Below are 20,745 nucleotides of genomic sequence, written 5' to 3'. Positions count from 1 at the left end.
GATGCATATTAGCATGAAATAGAAATGAGATTTTTTTGTTTGTTATTATGTTTTATTGTTTGTTATTATATAACATTGTTTGTTATTTCAGTGGAATAATAGGCTGTTAAATCAGATTTTCACTGTCACTCAATATTTCATGACAAATATTTTTATTTAAAAAAAAAAAAGTGAAACGTGAAACCAGGATTGAATTCTTTGTTTCTGCAATACATCATTACAGAACCAATACATGGTTCTGCAGTGAATGCAAAGCACTACTAGAACTATGCTTTTTCCCCCTTATATAAATGATTTCAAGAGGCATGAGAAAGTGAAGAATAAGGCTCAAGTGTCATTTGAGTTAGTAAACAACTATCAGATTTATCTGTTTCCACATGATTTGCCCTTTCCTTTCCTTTAAACTTTCTTGTGCAATGCTTACTCACCATCTTTGACTGAGTATGGCTGAAATATCTCCCGATAAAATAGGACAATATCAATTCGGAAGAACTGATAAAGTACAACAGGGACTGCTACTATCACTAGCAGAACTAGAAATCCAACGATCATGAGGACATTATGATGATCTGCTGCAAAGAAGAGAAATGAAGTGTTAGCTGCAGCCTTAGCTTCTCATATCTTTGCATCTGCTATGGTTTTAAGGAGTTCACATTTGAGAAGACAAGACCTTTACCTTCCCCAGCTGATGTAGCCAGCACAGAGGCCTGTTGAACCCCTAAAGTAGAAGTGTACTGAGCGGTATAAAATTAATATCTACGAGTGTTGCACCCAGACCAAAGTGCATTAAATACCACAGCTGGCAGCAATGTTTATAAGTATTTTGCTCAACAACAACGTTCAATCACTTTGCAAGGCAGTTGAGCCCAAGCCTGACACTAGTAAGTGTCCATGCAGGGGCAAGCAGAGGCTTGGAGCATTGTTGCACAAACAGGGTATGGAGAAATGTGCAAATAATAAAATCTGCAAGATAAGAACGAAGTACGCAAGACAAGCAGGAAAACAGAACAAGTCTGGCTGTAAAAATAAGATAAACTATGGCAGTGACAGATGAGATTCTCCTCCTCCTTTTCCTCTGAGGGTCAAAGAGCATAAAAAAACAACGACGAGTAAGGAAAACTGGGAAGAAAGAAGTCACCCGCTGCAGTTTCAGCTTCCCTCAAGGAAGAGCTCTTGAATCTGATCACCTCATCCTCGGAGATGAAAGCTATCAAAAATGGCTGTCATCAGCTCTGTGCTATCATCTGCTCATAGCCTAGGATAAGATTGTAATTATCGCTCTTCTAGGTAACGGCTATATTTCTATAGCAATCCAGTCAGATATTTTCCTGTAATTGCCTGTTTCTCCTCTCTCTTTGTGATTCACATAGCAGAAGTCAGTCTAGATGTGCGCAGCCTCTAGATGCCATCTGGTTCTGCTGCAGAAAAAGATGATGGGAGGTAGAAGTGAGGTCACTGTGTGCTCTCACCAGTTTAGAAAGCTGGAAGCTTAATCCTTGGATTATTACAGGCACAAAGCTGAAGAGATATTTCTGACCTATGTCCCAGACATATTGAATTTACACACTATTTGGTATAGAAAACACTGTGAATTCTAGATAGCCAAGTTTGAAATTAAATATCAAACGATTTATACAGTGATTATACAAAGAGGAAACATTATTCTCTTGGATGGAAGATTAACAAAAATTGCCTCATAGAAATATGCTTCAAAGCAAATAAAAGATACCCAAACTAATTCCACATGGTTGTAACATATAGATTCATAGCAGTTCCATATACATTTTTCTCTGATAGATAAACCAGTTAAGAGAGTTCCATTTGCAGTCCACCTTCTTAATTTACTTATTCTTGTCCATCATGATGATTCATTGTCCCATAGCTGTAATAATGCAAGCACTTTGGCAACTTTTCTGTGATTCAGACCACTAAAAAGATTTGGATTAAAAAATATATACTTCCAGAAGAGTCAGAGTGGGTGACAGACTTTTACCCCAAAAGAAAGGCACATGAAAAAGTCCAGATAGTGTATCACATAAAAGTGATTTTAAAAGTGCATAAAAGTGACAACATGAATATATATATATATTAGTACAATGTAGCAAATATAACAATTGTCTGATGCAATAACTTGGTTCTGAGTATGGCTAGAACCATCCCTTCAGTCTTACAATGAAATTTGAGGTACGCTGCAACCTCAGACTACCTTGACTCAGGAAAGAAATACTCCATTGAGTGTTGGCAACACATAAATTGAAATACAGGCATTCTGGCAGTACTAATTTGGGAGTCTGGCTCTCACACTGTAGACACCCTTTAAAACATGTCAGCTGGTGGACGGTGCTCACACATGCTGGTAGCAACTCTACCCAGACAAGTCTTATGCATTCAGAGCAGGGATCAGATTTTCAGGGCTTTGCCTCCCTCTGCCTGCAAAACATACACAAAACACACATGGCTGCAGCAACAGGCTGTTCACCATCACCTGAGGAGCTACATGTCACAGCAGTCTGTTGGTCCAGTCTCAATTTCCTCTACAAAAGAGGCAGCAAGACACAGTGGAACAAGTTGCAGATTTCATGCAGCCAGCAAGCTACCAGGTGAATGCACAGACTACCACCACCAAGAAGCAATTCCAGAGCTTCTCTTGGACTTGTCCTAAGTGAATGAAATAGGATTAAATATATAGCAGTGAAGAGTCTCATATATTGAGATTTACAGGTTCCCTGGCTTCTCCAGGAGATGGTGAATAAGGCAGTACATTGAGTAGTATTTCTGGAGACAACCTTAAACTAAAGCATTAATTAATAAATCCCTGAGAAATGGCACTGAAAAGCTAGATAAGCAAAGGTTTTGCAAGTACATTTTCCAGTTCCCCTAGTAGGAAATGAGACAAATCTGACATGATTTTCACTCTTCTTGTTTCTTTCTTTGCCATTTAAAGAGAGAAAGAAACATCCAGCCATCAGGCACCTGATGAAAAATACCCCCACAAGGACTAGGAGATCTGCAATTGTTTAGAAAACAAATAGAAAAGAAACAGGTTCCAACAACAACTTCTGCAATTATGAAACTAAAACGAGCTGTTTACATTCGGCCTTTCAGTGATTAGACCAAGTCTGAAAAAAAAAGTGGTAAATTTCCTGTGCTTATAAAACTTGTAAAGCCTCAGACAAGAATCCCCACAGGGGTCTTTTTGGAAGAGCAGTTTCAGTTCCCAGTAAGGCTGACTCAGCCTCTCATTGCTCTGGAATAAATCAACTATATTCAGTACAATGCAGACAAAGGCCAGAACCACTTTTGGAGGCCTTGAACAAGACTGACCAAATCCTGCTGCTTGATTTGACTTCACTGCATTATTTAGTAGCAGAAAGTTCATGAGCTGACTGCAGTTTAATACTATTTATTGATATTTAAAAGCAATGGGAACACAGAACTATCAGATCACAGGAAACAATATTTGAGAGGCCAGGGAAAACAAGTCAGAAAAGAACATTTGAAGGCATCTCCTGACAGATTCTGGAAGAACTGCATCTTTTTTTAAATTTGGTTTCTAAGGAAAACACACTTCCAGATAGCAAAGACATAGGTCTGGATCTGGAATTCCTGGCCACATCTTTTTACTGAAGATGAGATAAAATGTTAGGTACAGCATTAAATAACTTTGGGGAAAAACAGACCTGATGTGCTGGGCTGAACTCTATCTCTGCTCAGAACGACTGGAATTTCAGGCATGCTCCAGAGCAGAACATTCACACCAGAAGGATTTGTGGTACCCCAGGCATTTTACACTTCTTTGCAGATGAGAATTGAGCAATGCCCAGGGGGAGATAAGACAGTACTTGTGCGTCAGACCCATGAAACACAACAACCAATTATTTAACCAGCCCTGAATGAAGAAGAATCTCGACATGAGCCAGCAATGTGCACTTGCAGCCCAGAAAGCCAACCTTATCCTGGGATGCATCAAAAGCAGCATGGCCAGCAGGGCGAGGGAGGTGATTGTCCCCTTTTGCTCTGCTCTTGTGAGACCCCACCTGCAGCCCTGCATTCAGCTCTGGGGGCCCCAGCACAAGAAGGACCTATAGAATGAGTCCAGAGAAGGGACACAAAGATGATCGGAGGGCTGGAGCACCTCTCCTACGAAGAGAGGCTGAAACAGGTTGCCCAGAGAAGCTGTGGATGCCCCATTCCTGTTCAAGGCCAGGCTGGATGGGGCTTTGGGCAGCCTGGTCTGGTGGGAGGTGTCCCTGCCCATGGCAGGGGGGTTGGAATTAGATGATCTTTAAGGTCCCTTCTAACCCAAACTATTCTGTGATTCTGTGATTTCATGAGGAACTAGAAGCTAGTGGCAATTTATTTGTTAATAAAAAGGTAAACACTTGGGAAATATTCTGACAGCTTCTGAATTCCTGAGAAGACAGATTAGATGTGATGCTGAGGTAATGTTCTTGTCCTGACTGAGCTCTGCTGGTAGAAAGAGTTAAAACTTCCAGTGTTTCTCCACTTGTCATGGCTTCCTTGTCAGGGGTTAATGGTGTTGTGCCACCTCCCATCCCACCCCTGACAGCAGCGCTACTTTCGTAAGCATTTACCCACTGCAGTTATCAGTGATCTGAGCTGGCTTGGACACCAGCACTGTGGTGCAAGGAGGTGGTATCTTCCAGCATTAGAGATAACAAGCGGCTGTGGAGGGTAACCTAGTTTAGCTGCAGGCAGAGTTGCTGCCTCTTGCCAGGTGTCCAGCAAGACTAGCTACATCTTGGCCAGGAAAGGAGGAAGAAATGTAATGAAAACCTTTCACAAATTCTTCACCCTGACCAGAGAGAACTTATGGAGATGATCTCAGTGCACATCAGAGATTGTGTCCTGTGGCAGGGGGAGAATGTAAAACATGGGATGATCACCATTTCTGGGATTATAAATGGAGGCACAGGACTGAAAGATCTGGAGGAAATGAGACAGCCCATATCATGGGCTAATACTTTAAGGTATTACTTTAATTACTAATTACTTTAAGGTATTAAAAGTATTATGAGACATAAAGGGTTTTTTTTATGAACGAGTGTTAGTAAAGGAGTCAGAAGATACCAAACAGCCTCAGGCAAAGCGGGGAGAGAAAAGACAGGAAATAAGTTTGAAGGAAGGGTTTCATATTGCCCTTTCCTGGCAGTATTTAGTATTTTTGTTTGTCATGGAGACAAAACCAAACAGCTGACTCTGACAGAAACCCCATATTTTCTCTTCTCTCTTGTCTGGCAACTTTTAATTCTTATGTAGATGACAGCTGTTGACAAATCAAATTGCTAAAATTTGTTATAAAGGTACTGCTAAAAATGAGCTAGTTCTTAAAGTATTTGATTATGACTGAGAAGATTAGATTTAATTCCTGCTTTCCCAGGAAAATTTCTATGTGGTGAGTTATTCATTCAGCATTTTTGAAGACTGTAAGACAGAACAGATTCAAGCAGAGGAGCTTAAATGCAGTTACCTACAGCATCTTTGCTTCCTTCTTTAACCTGTCACCTGTGCTGCTAAACACAATTTAACTAGTCCATGTAATGCCTCTGCAAGTAACTTCAGTAGTAAAGGCACCATCTATTGATCTCTTACTTCTTATCACAGATCTGTGTTACAAATAATAACAATGTAACCCATACTAAATACCTTGGGGGAAAAAAAAATCACACTACAGAGCGGAAATTTGCGTAAAAAGCACACTAACAGGACAGTAGCTAGGAGACATGAGTTATGCTGTAGGAAAAACTAAGAGATGACCATAGATATTAAAAAAAATCATTTAAAACAAAAAGAAACAAAAAAGAAGAGTACATGTCTTTATTACATATTTACAAGATGTGAGGCACAAGACATCTATGCAGCATTTTTATTATACTCAGAGGCAAGCTATCATTGTTTTAGCATAAATATTGCTGAGCTGTATGAGGAGCAAGTAAAGAAAATTAAAGCAGTGTACAGCCATTTCTGGATTTAGCTTTGCTCACACCAACAGTGATGAGGAGTAGCAGAAGCAGGCATCTTGACAATAGCAGCAACAAGAAGGGCATAGACATCCACATAAAATAGACAGCGGTAAAGGGGGTCACAGTCAAGAGCTTTCCTGAACATTTACTGATGACCTATGGATAAGAATAAAATAAGATTTGTCTACAGCAGAAATAAGATTTCATGAATCACTTCACAAATATAGAATATCAAATATACTTGTCCCTTCATGCAGCCTTTCCTTCTTCTAGTTTGCAGTATAGGGTCAATAAATGATTGCATTGCCTGAACTAGAGTGAACAGGAAGTGTTACTCAGTTTCCTTCCCCTTCATGGTAAGTACATTCCCACACTCATAACTTGGCACAAGGCTGACATGCGCCCAGCCTCCTGAGAGAAGCCACGCTCTCACTCACCTGGTAATATCCAGTCAGAACATCCCCTCTCACCTTCCCCTGGGGAATTCTGGGCTATCCTCCTCAATGATGCTCCCTTCTCTGTTATAAATCAACTACATTCCTTCTAGTCTAGGCTGCAGCACAGAAATATGACTCTGCTTGAAGCCATAACCCTGTAGGTAGTTACAAACAGTCAAGAGGACAACAGGACATGTAATTGTGCAAGCCCTTTGATCACAATAAGCTTGATTTTACTCTTTCCACCATTCTCTCATAGAAAACTAAACCCTCTTAAAGGCTGTGGGATTTCTTCTCAATGTGGTTCGGCCCATCTGAAGGGATAAGAGAGGAAACCATTGATCACCACTCCTGCCATAAAAATCAAACTCAGTGATTTGGCAACAACGTTTTTTCAGGGATCTGACCATCCCTAACAAAAAATTCCCATAAATAACTGATAAAAACCATCCCACCATTCACTGACCTTAATTCTCCTTCTCCAGCAGGAATGACTAGAACAATGCATTTCAAAATGAAACCAAGAGAAAGCCTTCAAATTGTTACTTTCAACTGTGCATGGCACAGAGTCAGCTCAGTGGTACTTAGAGGGAGAGGGCAGGAATATCCTAGAAAAGGTTATTCTTGTCACAAAGCTGGTGCACTGTCCTGCTCTGCACATTTAATCTCTCGCTGATACCATTTTCCCTTCCCCCGAAGCAGAATTTACACCAAGGCCTTCCATAGCCTAAAGAAGCCACAAGAACTTGGCCACTGATTTGAAGATGTAGGGAGGACGAAGACTGGTTTTAATTGTAACCACCAAACTTTCTTACCAGCAAAAAATAAATCAAATTTAAAAATAAACATGCAAAATAAATTAAAAATAAAAATAAAATCACCAATGTATTTCAAATTGAGCCTTAAGTATGTAAGAAAACAAAATGAACAAATTCTACCCTTACATTGTGCTTTGAGTTGTAATGTCACCGTGGCCCTTGTATTTCCCATTTCATTCATCACTACACATGTGAAATTTGACTGCAGATCCTCCTCTTTTATTTCAGTGATGTGCAAAGTTGCCTCTTTGTAATATTCTCGTGCTTGTCCTTCAAAACTAATAGAGAGAAAGAGCTGGTAGTGGTTCCTCTTAAGCACAATTTGCATTAAGAAAAGGATTATTCCACATTATGTGTACTTACAAATGAGTTTCTTCATGAAATCTTGAAGTATCTGTGTATATTACTGGGTTTTTATCCACATCCCAGGAGACAACATCTATAGGCTGTTTCTTAATCCCCAGACGGGCCTGACATTTCAGAGACAAAGGAGCACCTAATCAAGATGAAGAGAGTTGTAAACTTTCCTCAATGAAAAATATGTATAATGTATAACATTATTTTCCTCATAACATCTTTTTCTACAAATCTCCATATCACTTTTGATTTTACCTTAGCAATTTTGACATATTTCTGAGTTAACCTAGAGAAAATGTTGCATAGGAGGGACTTGAAATAGTAAATGGAGATATTAACAAAATGTCTAATACATTAACAAGGATTACAAAAGGAATTATTTATATATGTTACTGTGAAAGGAAATTAGACTTTACTTGTGATGCTTAACACACCTAATCAACTACTGAGGAGTATGGAAAGGAAATGCTAGTTTACATACAGACATATGAAAATAGCATAATTTAATTTCAGCATACAGTATTTCACTTGTCTTGTTTGCTGATTCTTATCTTGGATTTTATTCAAGCTGGACAAGACTAGAGCAAACTAGTCCAAGCAAAACTAAAACAGGAAATGTCTTATTACGTATTTACCATCAGGAAATATTGATTCCAGAAACAAGAGTCACTGTTGCACTGGAAGCAGATATAATTATAACACTTTAAATTATTTCCATGTTAACCTGCATCAAAGCAGGGCTTAGATAAGGTTAACAAATCTTATAATATACATCCTGAATTGGTAATAAGGAGCATGGAGAAATCCCTTCAGTTCTGCAAAGAGGATATAATAGACCCAGTACAGAAAGTATTTTCCAGATGTTAATCAAGTTTACTCCATGCATTGCAAGATTACTTACTGTCCAAGAAGGATAAGCAGAGCACAGAGAGTATTAAAGACTAGCCATCTTATTAAAGAGAGAGGCTCCTGGTGCACTAATTCTGAGTGACAAAGAAACTGAAGGAAAGAAGAAAAAGAACAGGAATACAAGCCTAAATGAAAAGGAGTCTGAGCCCAGGTCCCCCACAGTACATGCTGTGAGAGCAGTCTTGCTGTAGGACAAGTGCTGGAGGGCAGAAACAGTGGAACGGTAATTGTGATCCCAGCTCCCAGTGGCCCAGAATCATCCTACCTCCTCTGGGAGACAGGCTTCTTAGGCGACCTATTCATGTTTCAGATGGGCAGAGTCACTTTCTGGAGAAGCCCAGCTTTCTCCGTTGACTGTACAAAGAAAGAGCCTAGATGGCCCTTGCTCCTACCACAAGTTACAAGGGGTGATGAATCTGAACCATGGAGAACATCCCCAGTCCCAAACAAATGGGAGACAGGGCACATGTTCTGCACCAAGAGCTGTTCAGCCTACTATTTGCTTGTTCAGTCCCTGGTCCTTTCACCCCACGACCAGAGCAATCTGCTCAGTGCCAGCCACCATGGCAGGACCAATGACCCTTGCTCTCCTTCATTCATCAACAGAGATGTAGCTGCTATGTCCAGACCAGAATCACAAGTAAAGAGTATCTCTAGTTGCTCTATCCTTCTCTCTTAAGGATACCATCATTCTTTCTTAAGGATACCATCAGGCATCTATCCTCTCTCAAGGATACCATCAGTTTCAAAGGGTTTAGTTAAGGCCCTCTTTGAAGTGCATGGAAGCTGTCACACTTTCAGCTGAGATGTGATAATTGACCACGTGAGTCATCCTAGTTTATCCCAGTGAAAGTAGAATAAGCTATTTAAGTCCTTAAATTGCTGGTTAATGCCTAAGTATTATCCTATCACTTATTCCTAACTTCACATCTCTGCCTGGGGTGCATTAAATCTGGTTAAAATTACAGTGCAAAAAAAAGTAATGAACATTTCCATCATTAATTCTTCAAGAACCCCATGTTCATTAGGCCATCACAAACTGTTTTAAAAACAATTTAAAGTCCATACTTACCAAGCTCTACTTCTATCACATCTTTATCTTTTGGAAACAAAATTTGAGCAGGTAGAGACAGGTGTTTTGCTTTAGAAATTAAAGAGAAAAGGAAGTATAGATTAGAAAGTTGTGAAATTTAATTTTGTAAAATAATGACTATCATTTGTACTGCTAATGCTTTAACATCTTGAAGTAGATTTGCAAACATTACAACAGTGCTTCACATTCCTGTCGGTATTATCTGATTTTATTCCTATGACCAGATATTTTTGGTGAGACAGTAGACACAGTGCATGTCAATAGTTTAAATATTTTCTGCCTGTTTAATTTTTACATTTGTACATAAAGAGCAAGGAAAAGTTTCAGTTTCTCAAGTACTGTTTTTAGATGCTGAGTGGGGAAAAAAAAGCAAATACAGTTAGGGAGTTGTATGTTTTCTTGGTTGCTAATTTTGTTTTTAAATGAAATTCCTTCAGACATTTGAGAAATGACTCCTATCCATGATACGGAATAGCTAGAATATACACTTCCGTGCAATATATGACACACAGTCCCACTTCCCCTGCTGCCTGCCTCTGTTGACCTCTGTTCCTTACATTGAGCACATCCGGCTCCTGGGCTTCCCTCCACACTGCTGCTGCACACAACCACTCCCTGTTACATCTGTCTTCCATCACACTGAACATCCCTTGCCACTAGCTTTTAGGAGTGCTACTTTTCCTCTGATATTCTTACATTCCATCTCCAGTAATAATTGATATGGACAGGTCCCAAACTACATCCAGATGCTTCAGTTAGGCATCTTTTTCCCCTGTTGCATTTTGCTTCTTTTGTTACCATTCATACTGTTGCATACGTTCCACTCCAAACACATCGCTTGCTATCCTTTCCCTCATTATAAGCTTTTCCTTCTCAAGACATCTCTGTAAATCCCATAACAATATTTCCCTAAAAAATCTGTAAGAACATATTTAGCACCATTTTCCCAAGCTGCCAGAAAAGCCATTCTCTTTACTTATCCCAACCACGTCTAAGTTTCATTAGCTGGATCTGAACTTGGGAGAAATGCAGCAATTTCCTAGCTTGCTGGCAATGCTAAGCATTTAGCTGCTGGCATTCAGAGGCAGAATATCCCCTGGGTCAGTGCAGATCTGCAAGGCAACAGGGATTTACATCATAAGCCAATATTAACAATGCATAACAGCTTTATTCATCCAGCATACTAATTTTAAGGGCTAATAAGAACTCAACAATGTTGCTGTTAAGTATTTTGAATGGTAAAAACTAAAGCAGACTCAAAAGACCACTCTGAGATTTCACGTTATGTTGCAATCTTTCTTTCAGAATGATCTAAAAAGCCAAATTAGCTTTGAAATGAAGTAATCTGTCTGGATGCAACAAAGGTTTCTGTAATTTTAGGTGGCTTTGTGGCAAATAAGTAATAGCTATTTCCATTATAACCCAGGCAGAACAAAATTCTTGACTGGTTAGAAAAGTTTTAATGAAAGTACATTCAAACAAAAATGGAATGTTAGGCAGAGATTGTCATGTAGACCAACAGGGTATTACATGGAAGAGAGGGAGAAAAGGTATGACGCCTCCTAAGTCACCATACTAGCTCTTGGCTCAAATCTCTTCTGTCCAGCTCAGAATAATTGGAACAAACTCTGCTACTGAGATCTGGGTACAGCAGCAAAAACTAATCGAGGCTTCTACACTCCAGATCAATATCTTTCCCATAAAGCTGGGCACCTTCCCACAACAAAAAGTTGTGATGTCAGTCTGCAAATGCACAACATTTAGTTTCACCAGAGGAAAAAAAAAATCTATTGATCTGATTGCAGAATGAAAACACATTTTGAAGTCTTGTAAACTGATACAATCTGGCACTGCTGATTGCTGGCATGCTCTTCCCTGACTGCCATCAAAACTCAAGGCCTCCATGAGGACATCGAATCCTAGAAACACCCCTAGGTCCACACAACTCAGCTATAATGGACACTTTCAATTTAACAAAGACAGTAATCACAGAGCTCCATTAATTTTCCATCTATGTATATCCCTCATTTTGTCTCAGTCAACAGAAATCTAAAAGTGTTTTTTTTCCAGTCTGACTATAAAATAAATGCTAGATAATCAAGATGGGGCAGCAGGTATTGAGTTGTATGCCATCAGCATATCAGTGATCCAGTGATCACCAGATGATTGTCGCTAGCTAAAGGCCTTCTTCCTGCCAAACAAATATAAAGTGGAGCTTTGTGGTAACCCACAAAAGAGACCCTTCACCTCAAAAATACAAGCCCTACCAACTGCAGCAGGCAATCAGAGCCCTCAGAAAATGTTACCAAGAAAACAAATGTGGACAGGTCTGACTGTATCTCCAGCTTGCTCCTTTGGGATTCCCTTCCACAAAATTCATCTAAAAAAAAGTTGAGCTAAAGTTTCATTAAGAAGATACAACTAACCAACCAAAAATCTTTTTTTGCATTATTGTACAAAGGAGTTTCATTTCCTTTAAGGAGATGATAATCTTTTCTACTTTAGCAAGCTAGAAAATGACTGTCTTACCTTCACTTATAAAGATCCTTGTAGCTGATACATTGAACACATTTCCTCTGTGAGTGTAGGTAAAATGACAAGTATAATAACCATCATCCTCCTTTGTCAGGTCACTAATATAAATATATTTATCTTTCTTCAAATATCTCTCTCCCTGAAGAGGTCTGCAATCCTGGAAAAGAAAGCTTTCTTTATCTGGCTGCAAATAACATCTCACAGTAATCTGATCTACAGCTGGCACCATCAGGGTTTTCTTTACCTTATACCACTGGATCATAGTAGCATTCTTATAATTGTCAAATGTAGGACAAACAATTCTTCCTCTTCTAGTGTCATTTGGATAAAGTATCCGGCTTGGGAAACATATTCCTTCCTTGTATGGATGCACCTTCACGCTCATGTTGAACTCTTTTGTGCTATTATTCGGGCTTTAAAAAATGAATGACAGTATTTTAATGACAGTATTATTACGTGGAATAGAATGAATATTTGTAACATATGAGTCTTGTTTTAAAAGTACATGGATGGTTACTATAGTTCAATTGCATATTGATTTTTAATGGGCCTGTTATAAAAATAACAATTGCTGAATGAAAGTTAAATAAATTTCTGTACACCATAAAAATAGCATAATTTACACAGATAATAATCAAAATGTATTTTTAAAACATGTATGCTTTTTTCTTCCCAAATCTTAAGTTTTTCTCTTTTTAATATTCTACTTACTAATGTGTAACACAAGTATAGTTTCCAGAATCTTCTACAGAATTTGGCAGAAACCAAAGAAATCTTCCTAATGAAAATATTCGTGATCCCTCTTCTTCTTCAGGAATTATTTTCTTAGTGTCTGTGTGATACCAGGTGACTTTCACAGCTGAATTTCGTAGGGGACATCTTACAACTAAAGCCTCACTTTCCATTGCATCATCTGCAAATGAACAAAATATTAAAATCTCAGATGAATTAAACCTTATTTGCATTGAAGATTGAGGAGACCTTGGCATTTCTGGATCAGTAGGCCATTCAAATGCCTCTAACTACCATCCTCAAGCTTTCAGAGATAATGTAAAGCAAATAAATTCCCAGTAGATTTTTTTCAAGAAAAAAAAAAAAAGTTGTTCATCTTGAGTTATGAAGACATGCAAAAATAATGTGTGGGACAGAAAACAAACAAACAAACAAACAAAAACACCTAGGTTCAAACAAGACATATAGTTTAAAAAAAAAAAAGTTTTAAATTGGAAAGTATGATTGGTTGAAATGAACTCATGCAAATCTTTGCTTGAAATCCTGTATTTATTCAAAGCAGAGTTCTAAACATGAATCTTTCACAAAGAAAACTATTGGTTTTAATAGTGTTTTATAAACTTAGCTTTCCATACTTCGGTAATAATATTTATTTACATAACAGAGAGGAGTTTTTGCTTTACCTTTTCAATGCAGAAAATGGATAAAAACAACAACAAACAGAAGAGCTTCTTTCTTAAAATCATGAAAATGTGAAAAAAAATGCAACAGACTGAAAGGAAGAATCAGATGAAAAGTTGAAGACACCAGAAAGGAATGAGAGGAGTAAACAGCTTGGGAATAAAGAAAGAAAAATGAAAAAAAAAAAAAAAGTTGGGAGTAAGGAACTAATTTTTTATTAAAGAAACTGCATGTATTTCTACTTTTGAATACTGAAACTGGTCCAGAGAAACTTGAAACAGGCAATTTTGACAGCTATTTAAGTGCCCTGGTACCTGAACAGTAAACTGACTGCTGAACATAGAAACTGTGGTCTGAAAGTCAAATGCAATTTTGGAGAAGAGAAACATGAGAAAATTGGCAAGGATAGAAACTGGGCAAATCAGTACAGGAGCTACAGTAAATGAGGGAGCAAGAAAATGAGATGATGTAACCAAATAGCTAATCAAAACAGAGAATCTCTATCAGAAATGACACTTTGGGGGAGCACTGCCTGGCTTTAGATGCGTGCATAGATCGGGTCGTGGGTGAGTCCTTCTGCATGGTGAGTGCTTGCCTTCTCATTCTTTCTGAAGTGGTCTTTCTCCATTGACATTACGTATAGACTCATTTACTCAGACACCTAAATTATCCACATCAGGTATAAGCAAGCCTAAGTCCATCATTTTAACAGCATTCCCACCCACAAGTCCTGCCTTTCCCCACCAAAGAAGGAACACAATGGAAGTACAGCACTCTTCAGGAAAAAATAAAGGAGAGGGAACAAAGATAAAATGGGAGGCCTTATCTAAACTCAGTGACATCTGTGAAAATTATCTTGCTTAATTCTTCAGCAGAATTTGATCTCTTAATAGATCTAGTTTGTTCTAAAAATTATTATTCATATTGTAAAATTGAGAATACGGGGAAATATTTAAAGATTGTATCTTACACTGTTTTTCAGACAAATATGCAGTGCAACTGGAGACTAGGTACAATGTGAGTGCTATATAAAGTTGTTTCACTGGTAGGAAATGATTGCAGGGCCACTAGAGCTGTGCAACAAAGTGCATGTGTTAAACCTGCTCAGTGTGATTTAAGCATGCTCTTGGAGACTTTGCCCAGCTGGGGCCAGGAAGATCAGCTACTCCAAATCCTCCAAGAAGCCTTTTCCTTCTGCTTGCAGAGATGCCAAAGAGCAAAAGTAAAACCTATACTTAATGTCAGAGAAATGGACGCTACTCAGTGCATTTTAATAGAGGGAGAAAACGACAAGTAGAGCTAACTTTTAAGCTGTGATCAATGGTTTGAGATAAACTAGCTAATTTTAGGTTAAAAAATATTAATTCAGTACCAGCTTAAACACTTATGCAGAATAAAATTAATTAGAAAATAGATTTTAAATGCGACTCACATGATTCTGATGTCACGGAAACCAAGAGGAAGGTAGATAGGAATATCAAATGTACATACCCCATCATATTTCTAAACCAAAGAAAAAAAAAAAGATATCTCAGAATATGCTCTCACTACATCGGTTATGCTATTGCCACGTTGCTGATGTACATCTACTAGCAGATAACAGTATCATGCAGAGATAAGCTGAGTCATGTGGGCTGTTCTGTACAGAACATGTGTGTGTGCCTGTAGCAGCAATTCTACAGCTTTGAGGTGATGCTCTTTGTGCTACAGTCAATGCAACAACTGATGTTCCATCGAAACTACTGTTATGACTTAGTTTGATTTGAGGGTGGGGGAAACACTCTGCCATGGCAGGCCTCATACAGAAGCCTATTCTTCCTTGGTTGTTGATTTTTATTTTCTTATTTTTATTTTTAAGGAAGGCATATGTACTTTGGCACCTTCTTCATAGTCAAGTGTGAAAAATTATACCTTGATTTAGAAAAAGACAGATCCTGGATTTGAAAATACATACCTTGATTTCGAGTTAAGCTTACATCCCATCTACTGTGTAGGTGCACACCACCTGCTTTGTTTTCTGTGGAGGTATGTTCAGAGACAGGTTCTCATAGGTAAGTGCTTAGCGGCAAGAACAAAAACAGACGAGCACCATCAGCAATGCAAACCTGAAGGGGAAGTGAAGAAATGGACTGGAAAGGTAGGTAAAGGAATATATATCATCCTCACATAATAGTAGTAGGGCAGATCCTGTGCCTCACTGATGTTTTTATTTGTGTTTAATTGACATACACCTCCTGTAATTAGGTGTATGCAATTAGCAGCTGGCAGTGTGGCTCAGGAACCCTCCAGACAACCATTTCAGAAACTGGTTATTGGTTTGTGGACATTACTTTTGACCTAATCTGTGAATATCTCAGGAAACAGCAGACATGCAATCCAGATCTATTAAGCAGTCATAAGAATTCTACTTACCATTAATAAAGACTTCACTTGAATGCTATCTTTAACTGCAGATTACAGAGTGGTGGCTATCGCTATCACATATAATGAAGGAGTGGGTGCAACAGATGGCAGATAAGTTTTCAAGAGAAAGCAAGTTAGCAGCGAGTTATAATTTATCCCACGGCTAGTAAGCACAGGAACACTAGTGAAAAAATAGGCAAAAAACATACAGGCAGCGTAAGTACTGTCGTCACATTAACTGCAAGGAATTTTTATTCTGGTGCCAAAGATTTCCAGACTAAACAAACATTGGCCTACATTTGTGCCAAGTCTGAAATTCAGAACAAACTCAATTTTGAGCTTTCAGAAATGCCATTGTTTTTATATTGATGTGGGAAACTTCTTCTGTTTGAAAGTTTAATTACATCCAGGGATTTATTCTTAAACTCTAAAAAAAAATGTAGTGTTGGAAGAGAAAAGCATGAGTGTTTCAGTGTAGGTGTTTTGCAGGGATACTCACAAATTACCAGAAATATGAGGTTTAGACCAAAAATGCGGCATCCCAGCAAGGTTGTTGCCATGCCTGTTATGGGAAGTGAGTGACCATCCAGGATCTCCTAGAAACAGTTTGTGTGAGGAGCTGCTCATTATTATTAGAGGTGCAGAAAAGTACCACATACAAGCACCTGCAGTTTATTGACTTCTTTAATTTTAAGGAAATTTTAGGCCAGATTAATAGATATTTAGAAGTTACTTCTTAACACAACAGCTCAGGAGTCCAGCTAGAGGGCTGTAGCTGGAGGTGTCCCCCAGGGGTCAGGACTGGGCCCAGTCTTGTTCAACTTACACATCAGTGACCTGGATGAATGGACAGTGCACCCTCAGCAAGTTTGCTGATGGCACAAAGCTGGGAGGACTCACTGAAACCCCGGAGGGCTGTGCTGCCATTCAGAGGGGCCTGGACAGGCCAGAGGGCTGGGCCGAGAGGAACCTCATGAAGTTCAACAAAGGCAAGGGCAGGGTGCAGCACCTAGGGAGGAATAACCCCGTGCACCAGTACAGGCTGGGGGCTGGCCTGCTGGTCCTGGTGGACAGCAGGTGAACCATGAGCCAGAAATGGCCCCTTGTGGCCAAGAAGGGCAATGGTGTCCTGGGGTGCATTAGGAAGAGTGTTGCAAGTAGGCCGAGGGAGGTGATCCTGCCCTACTCAGCCCCGGTGAGGCCTCACTTGGAGTATTGTGTCCAGTTCTGGGCTCCCCATTACAAGACAGACATGGAGCTACTGGAGCAAGTCCAGAGGAGGGCTACAATGATGAGTAGGGAACTGGAGCACCAGTCATATGAGGACAGGCTGCGAGAGCTGAGACTGTTTAGCTTGGAGAAGAGAAGACTGAGAGGGGATCTCCTCAACATGTATAAATATCTGAAGAGAGGGTGTCAAGAGGATGGGGCCAGACTCTTTTCAGTGGTGCCCAGCAACAGGACAAGAGACAACAGACACATACTGAAGCACAGGAAGTTCCCACTGAATATGAGAAAACATTTCTTTACTGTGTGGGTGACAGAGCACTGGCATGGGCCGCCCAGGGAGTCTGTGGAGTCTCCTTCGCTGGAATTATTCAAAACCTGCCTGGATGCCATCCTGTGCAATGTGCTCTAGGTGACCCTCCTTGGCAGGGGGTTGGACCAGATGATCTCAAGAGGTCCCTTCCAACCTCAACTATTCTGTGAGTCTGTGTGATTCTGTGAATGCATGCAGCATGCCAAATACATGATTGTGTATATGCATATGCAAACTTGATATGCAAAACCTAGCTGCAGCAGGGCTAACTCATACAGCTGAGATTGGATACATCCATATCAGCTGAGTCTCCACAGTGAAGTTTGCAAACGGACCCTAAGAACCAGCTAAGTAAAAAACTGAGCTGAATAATAACTAGAATTTAATATTATTATATACTTTGAGTATTAGTACTAATATAGGCATGGGAGAAGGTACTAATATAGGCATGAATATCCCTGCTGCTCTGCTGGGAGTTTTTTCCCTCCAAGTGTTTTGTTCTGTTCCATTAACTTGTTTGTCCCAGACAAAGTATACCAGTTGTATTAACTGTCTGACTACTTTTTAGAGTTATTTTAAGCAAGCATATATTTAAGCAAGATGACAAAAAAATGAAGTGAGTGATTTTTAAGGAAAATCAGTTTCTCAGTTGGAGACCGTCTGAAGACACATTCTTTCTCTTTTGATATTTTATTTCATATTTGCCCCAAACTAATAAAACTATTGGAGATCCTTTTGATCCATTTATTGCCAGTGCTGTTTCCAGTCCCAGAAACTGAAGGTTGGTGATTAAAAAAAGTTGCAAGGAGCTGTGCTTCCTTTGTTTTGAAAGACAACTTTGTACAGGGATGAAGAAAGCCAATTACTTACCCTCACCAACTCTTCGAACAAGTGCCAGAACAACACAGGGTAAGAAATTGTATTTGCCTATTGTTGTACTTGCTGGTTGTTGTCTTTAGCCTTCTGTTTCTTGAAAAAGTATTACTTCAAGAAACCTTACACATACTGGGCTACCAACCTGCACCAAAACAATGCAAAATAGTTGTGCTGAAAGAACACATTCTTCCCCCATAATTTTGATGATAATTTTACTAATGATTTTTACTACTTTCTCTCCCATTTTTAAGCAGCTATGTTTTGGCATCAGTTTAAGTAGAGTTTGTCTATGCAAATATGGGCAATATAAGGGGCTCTACTTAAAGACAAATGTTTCTTGAAAATAAATAAATAAATAAAAACTTCAGGCAATTAAAAGAACAATGCAATTCTGTTTGCATTTCCCACTTCAGTCAGCTGCAAGCTACCCAATTACCTCAACAAAAACTGAGGCAGAACTTGCAGTTCTAGTTCAGTACATGGCAAGACAGGGACTTATTCACTAGTGCTTCAGAGCTTGTGGCATTACCCTTTGCAAAGCAAAATGAAAGCATCCACGCATCTGTGATATTAGGATCAAATAAGAAGGCTATTAGGAGGCACAAGACAAAAGCACTGACACCTTACATCCTACAACCAAAAGTGCTTCCTGCAGCTCAAAGCACTGTGAGACAAAGGCCATGACTTCTGAAAATACTTATGAGAGGATGTCTCCTTCTCTCTGTTTATGCTTATTTATTACGATCTTATATATATATATATATTTACATTTGTCTATAGTAAAATCTGCATTTTCAGGTTCTCAGTGTACCGTAAATTTAGATTGCTAATATTCAGGGATAAAAAGAAAAGGATGTATTTTCCATAAATTTCTTCCTTCCTTATAGTTCACAGTAGCTGTATGTAATAAACTTAATTCACTGTTAAGGAAAACTTCAGTCTGAGGCTGAAAAAGCACTAGATCCAAATACAAGGGTTTGCCATAATTACGTAAGTCAAAATCTAACCCCTAAAGATCCAATATCAAAGGAGGATGAAAGAACTGGGAACTACCTTGTTATGTTACAGAATTAGTAGTCTCTAAGACTTAACTCCTTGCTTCTCCAAAGGCAATTGTATTAATAGCATTTTTGTGTTTTGTTTTTTATTTTATTTTATTTTTCCAAAAGTGTATTTAGCAACAAACTGTAGTGCTGTTCATAAAACTGAACAAACATTATAAAAGTAGCATATCTTGTATACCAACAAAATTTGAAAATGCTATTGTAATGTCTACTTTAAGAAGCTTAACAGATTTCACAATGTAAAAATACCATGAAATAGCAGGTGTGTGAGATAGGTTTACATAGACATAGAATTCACTCATTCTCCGTTTGAAAGTTATTTTCAGTCTCTTATCAAACCAGGAAACCCAGTCTGACTGAAAATGAGCTATGAAAATAGAAACAGTAACACTGAAATTATTCCAGAAGAGTAATGATAGTTAACGCCTACAATATTTACAGCTGTGAAGGCAAAATTTAGGAATTTCAATATTAAAATATGAAAATGCTAGAAATAATATATACATTATTTTTATAAAATATTTTGAAGCAAGAACTTACATAAATATACTGAACTGCATAATGAATATTTTCTGTTGTTGAATAATTGGCAAAAATATCTGTCAGAAAACTGAAGACAAATCCATTTCCATACACTTCATTATAGATAAGAGTTTAGGTTGGTCCCCAGATTATTTGTATATCACGAGTGTATCCCCAATTTTAATCTAATATTTTTTATTGAGATAGAGAGACATGTAAGTGAACTGAAATAAAGTTTCTTATAAAACACTAGATAGTACTTCCAACAGCTTCACTTATTTTTGGCTAAATGATAAAGATTTGACCTACCTTTTGGAAAATTCAGACAGCAGAGATGTAGTTTACCCTGTGACTGGATCCTTTGCTTGTACCAGAGACTACTGGGACCTCTTTTTAACTGGTTTTTGCAACGCGTATCTGGAGGAGCATGATTTACAGCTTCATCTAGTCGCCTCCCACTGAACAGAACAGAACATGCAAATGACACTAGTAACCCTAGGTACCTATCAGAGATGGCATCTTCTAGTTACAGTTAATCAGATCTCTTCTACGGAGAGCATAGGTTTTCCATTAATCACAAATTATGCCATTTTAGTGTGATTGTACTAAAAATAAGCCTGCTGCCTAATTAGGGGCTTTCTTACATAGTTGAGGGGAACAAAGGAGGAGCACTCAGTCAGCAGAGGGTGCTTTAAAACCGATTTGCTTTGAAAATAAGTGGTATCTTTGATAGGGCTGGTCAGGGAGCAGTTTCTGCAGAGCAGCTCTACACATCACTGGAGCACTGGGAATGA

The 20,745-nt window shown here is 38.7% G+C and overlaps 1 protein-coding gene across 4 annotated transcripts in view; it reads right to left on the bottom strand.

The window, feature by feature from the left end:
- The window catches only part of LOC118253576 (interleukin-1 receptor-like 1), a 44,572-nt gene that overhangs the window by 5,344 nt on the left and 18,483 nt on the right, over window positions 1-20,745 (bottom strand). The window contains exons 2-12 of one of the 4 annotated variants that reach the window (XM_050714640.1): window positions 20,261-20,409; window positions 18,360-18,507; window positions 15,501-15,651; window positions 14,979-15,049; window positions 12,845-13,046; window positions 12,378-12,546; window positions 12,128-12,290; window positions 9,578-9,646; window positions 7,603-7,735; window positions 7,366-7,517; window positions 429-572 (exon numbers count right to left, since the gene is read on the bottom strand). In XM_050714640.1, coding sequence (XP_050570597.1) covers window positions 429-572; window positions 7,366-7,517; window positions 7,603-7,735; window positions 9,578-9,646; window positions 12,128-12,290; window positions 12,378-12,546; window positions 12,845-13,046; window positions 14,979-15,049; window positions 15,501-15,529 — 1,132 coding nt within the window. In that variant the 5' untranslated portion in view covers window positions 15,530-15,651; window positions 18,360-18,507; window positions 20,261-20,409. Of the gene's footprint in view, window positions 1-428; window positions 573-7,365; window positions 7,518-7,602; window positions 7,736-9,577; window positions 9,647-12,127; window positions 12,547-12,844; window positions 13,047-14,978; window positions 15,050-15,500; window positions 15,652-18,359; window positions 18,508-20,260; window positions 20,550-20,745 lie in introns of those variants that run through there. The other 3 variants (XM_035558083.2, XM_035558081.2, XM_035558082.2) reach the window with 3 other exon arrangements.

This window comes from Cygnus atratus, chromosome 1 (genome assembly GCF_013377495.2).
Source record: "Cygnus atratus isolate AKBS03 ecotype Queensland, Australia chromosome 1, CAtr_DNAZoo_HiC_assembly, whole genome shotgun sequence".
Lineage (NCBI taxonomy): Eukaryota > Metazoa > Chordata > Aves > Anseriformes > Anatidae > Cygnus > Cygnus atratus.
This window is presented reverse-complemented; position numbering and strand designations above follow the sequence as displayed.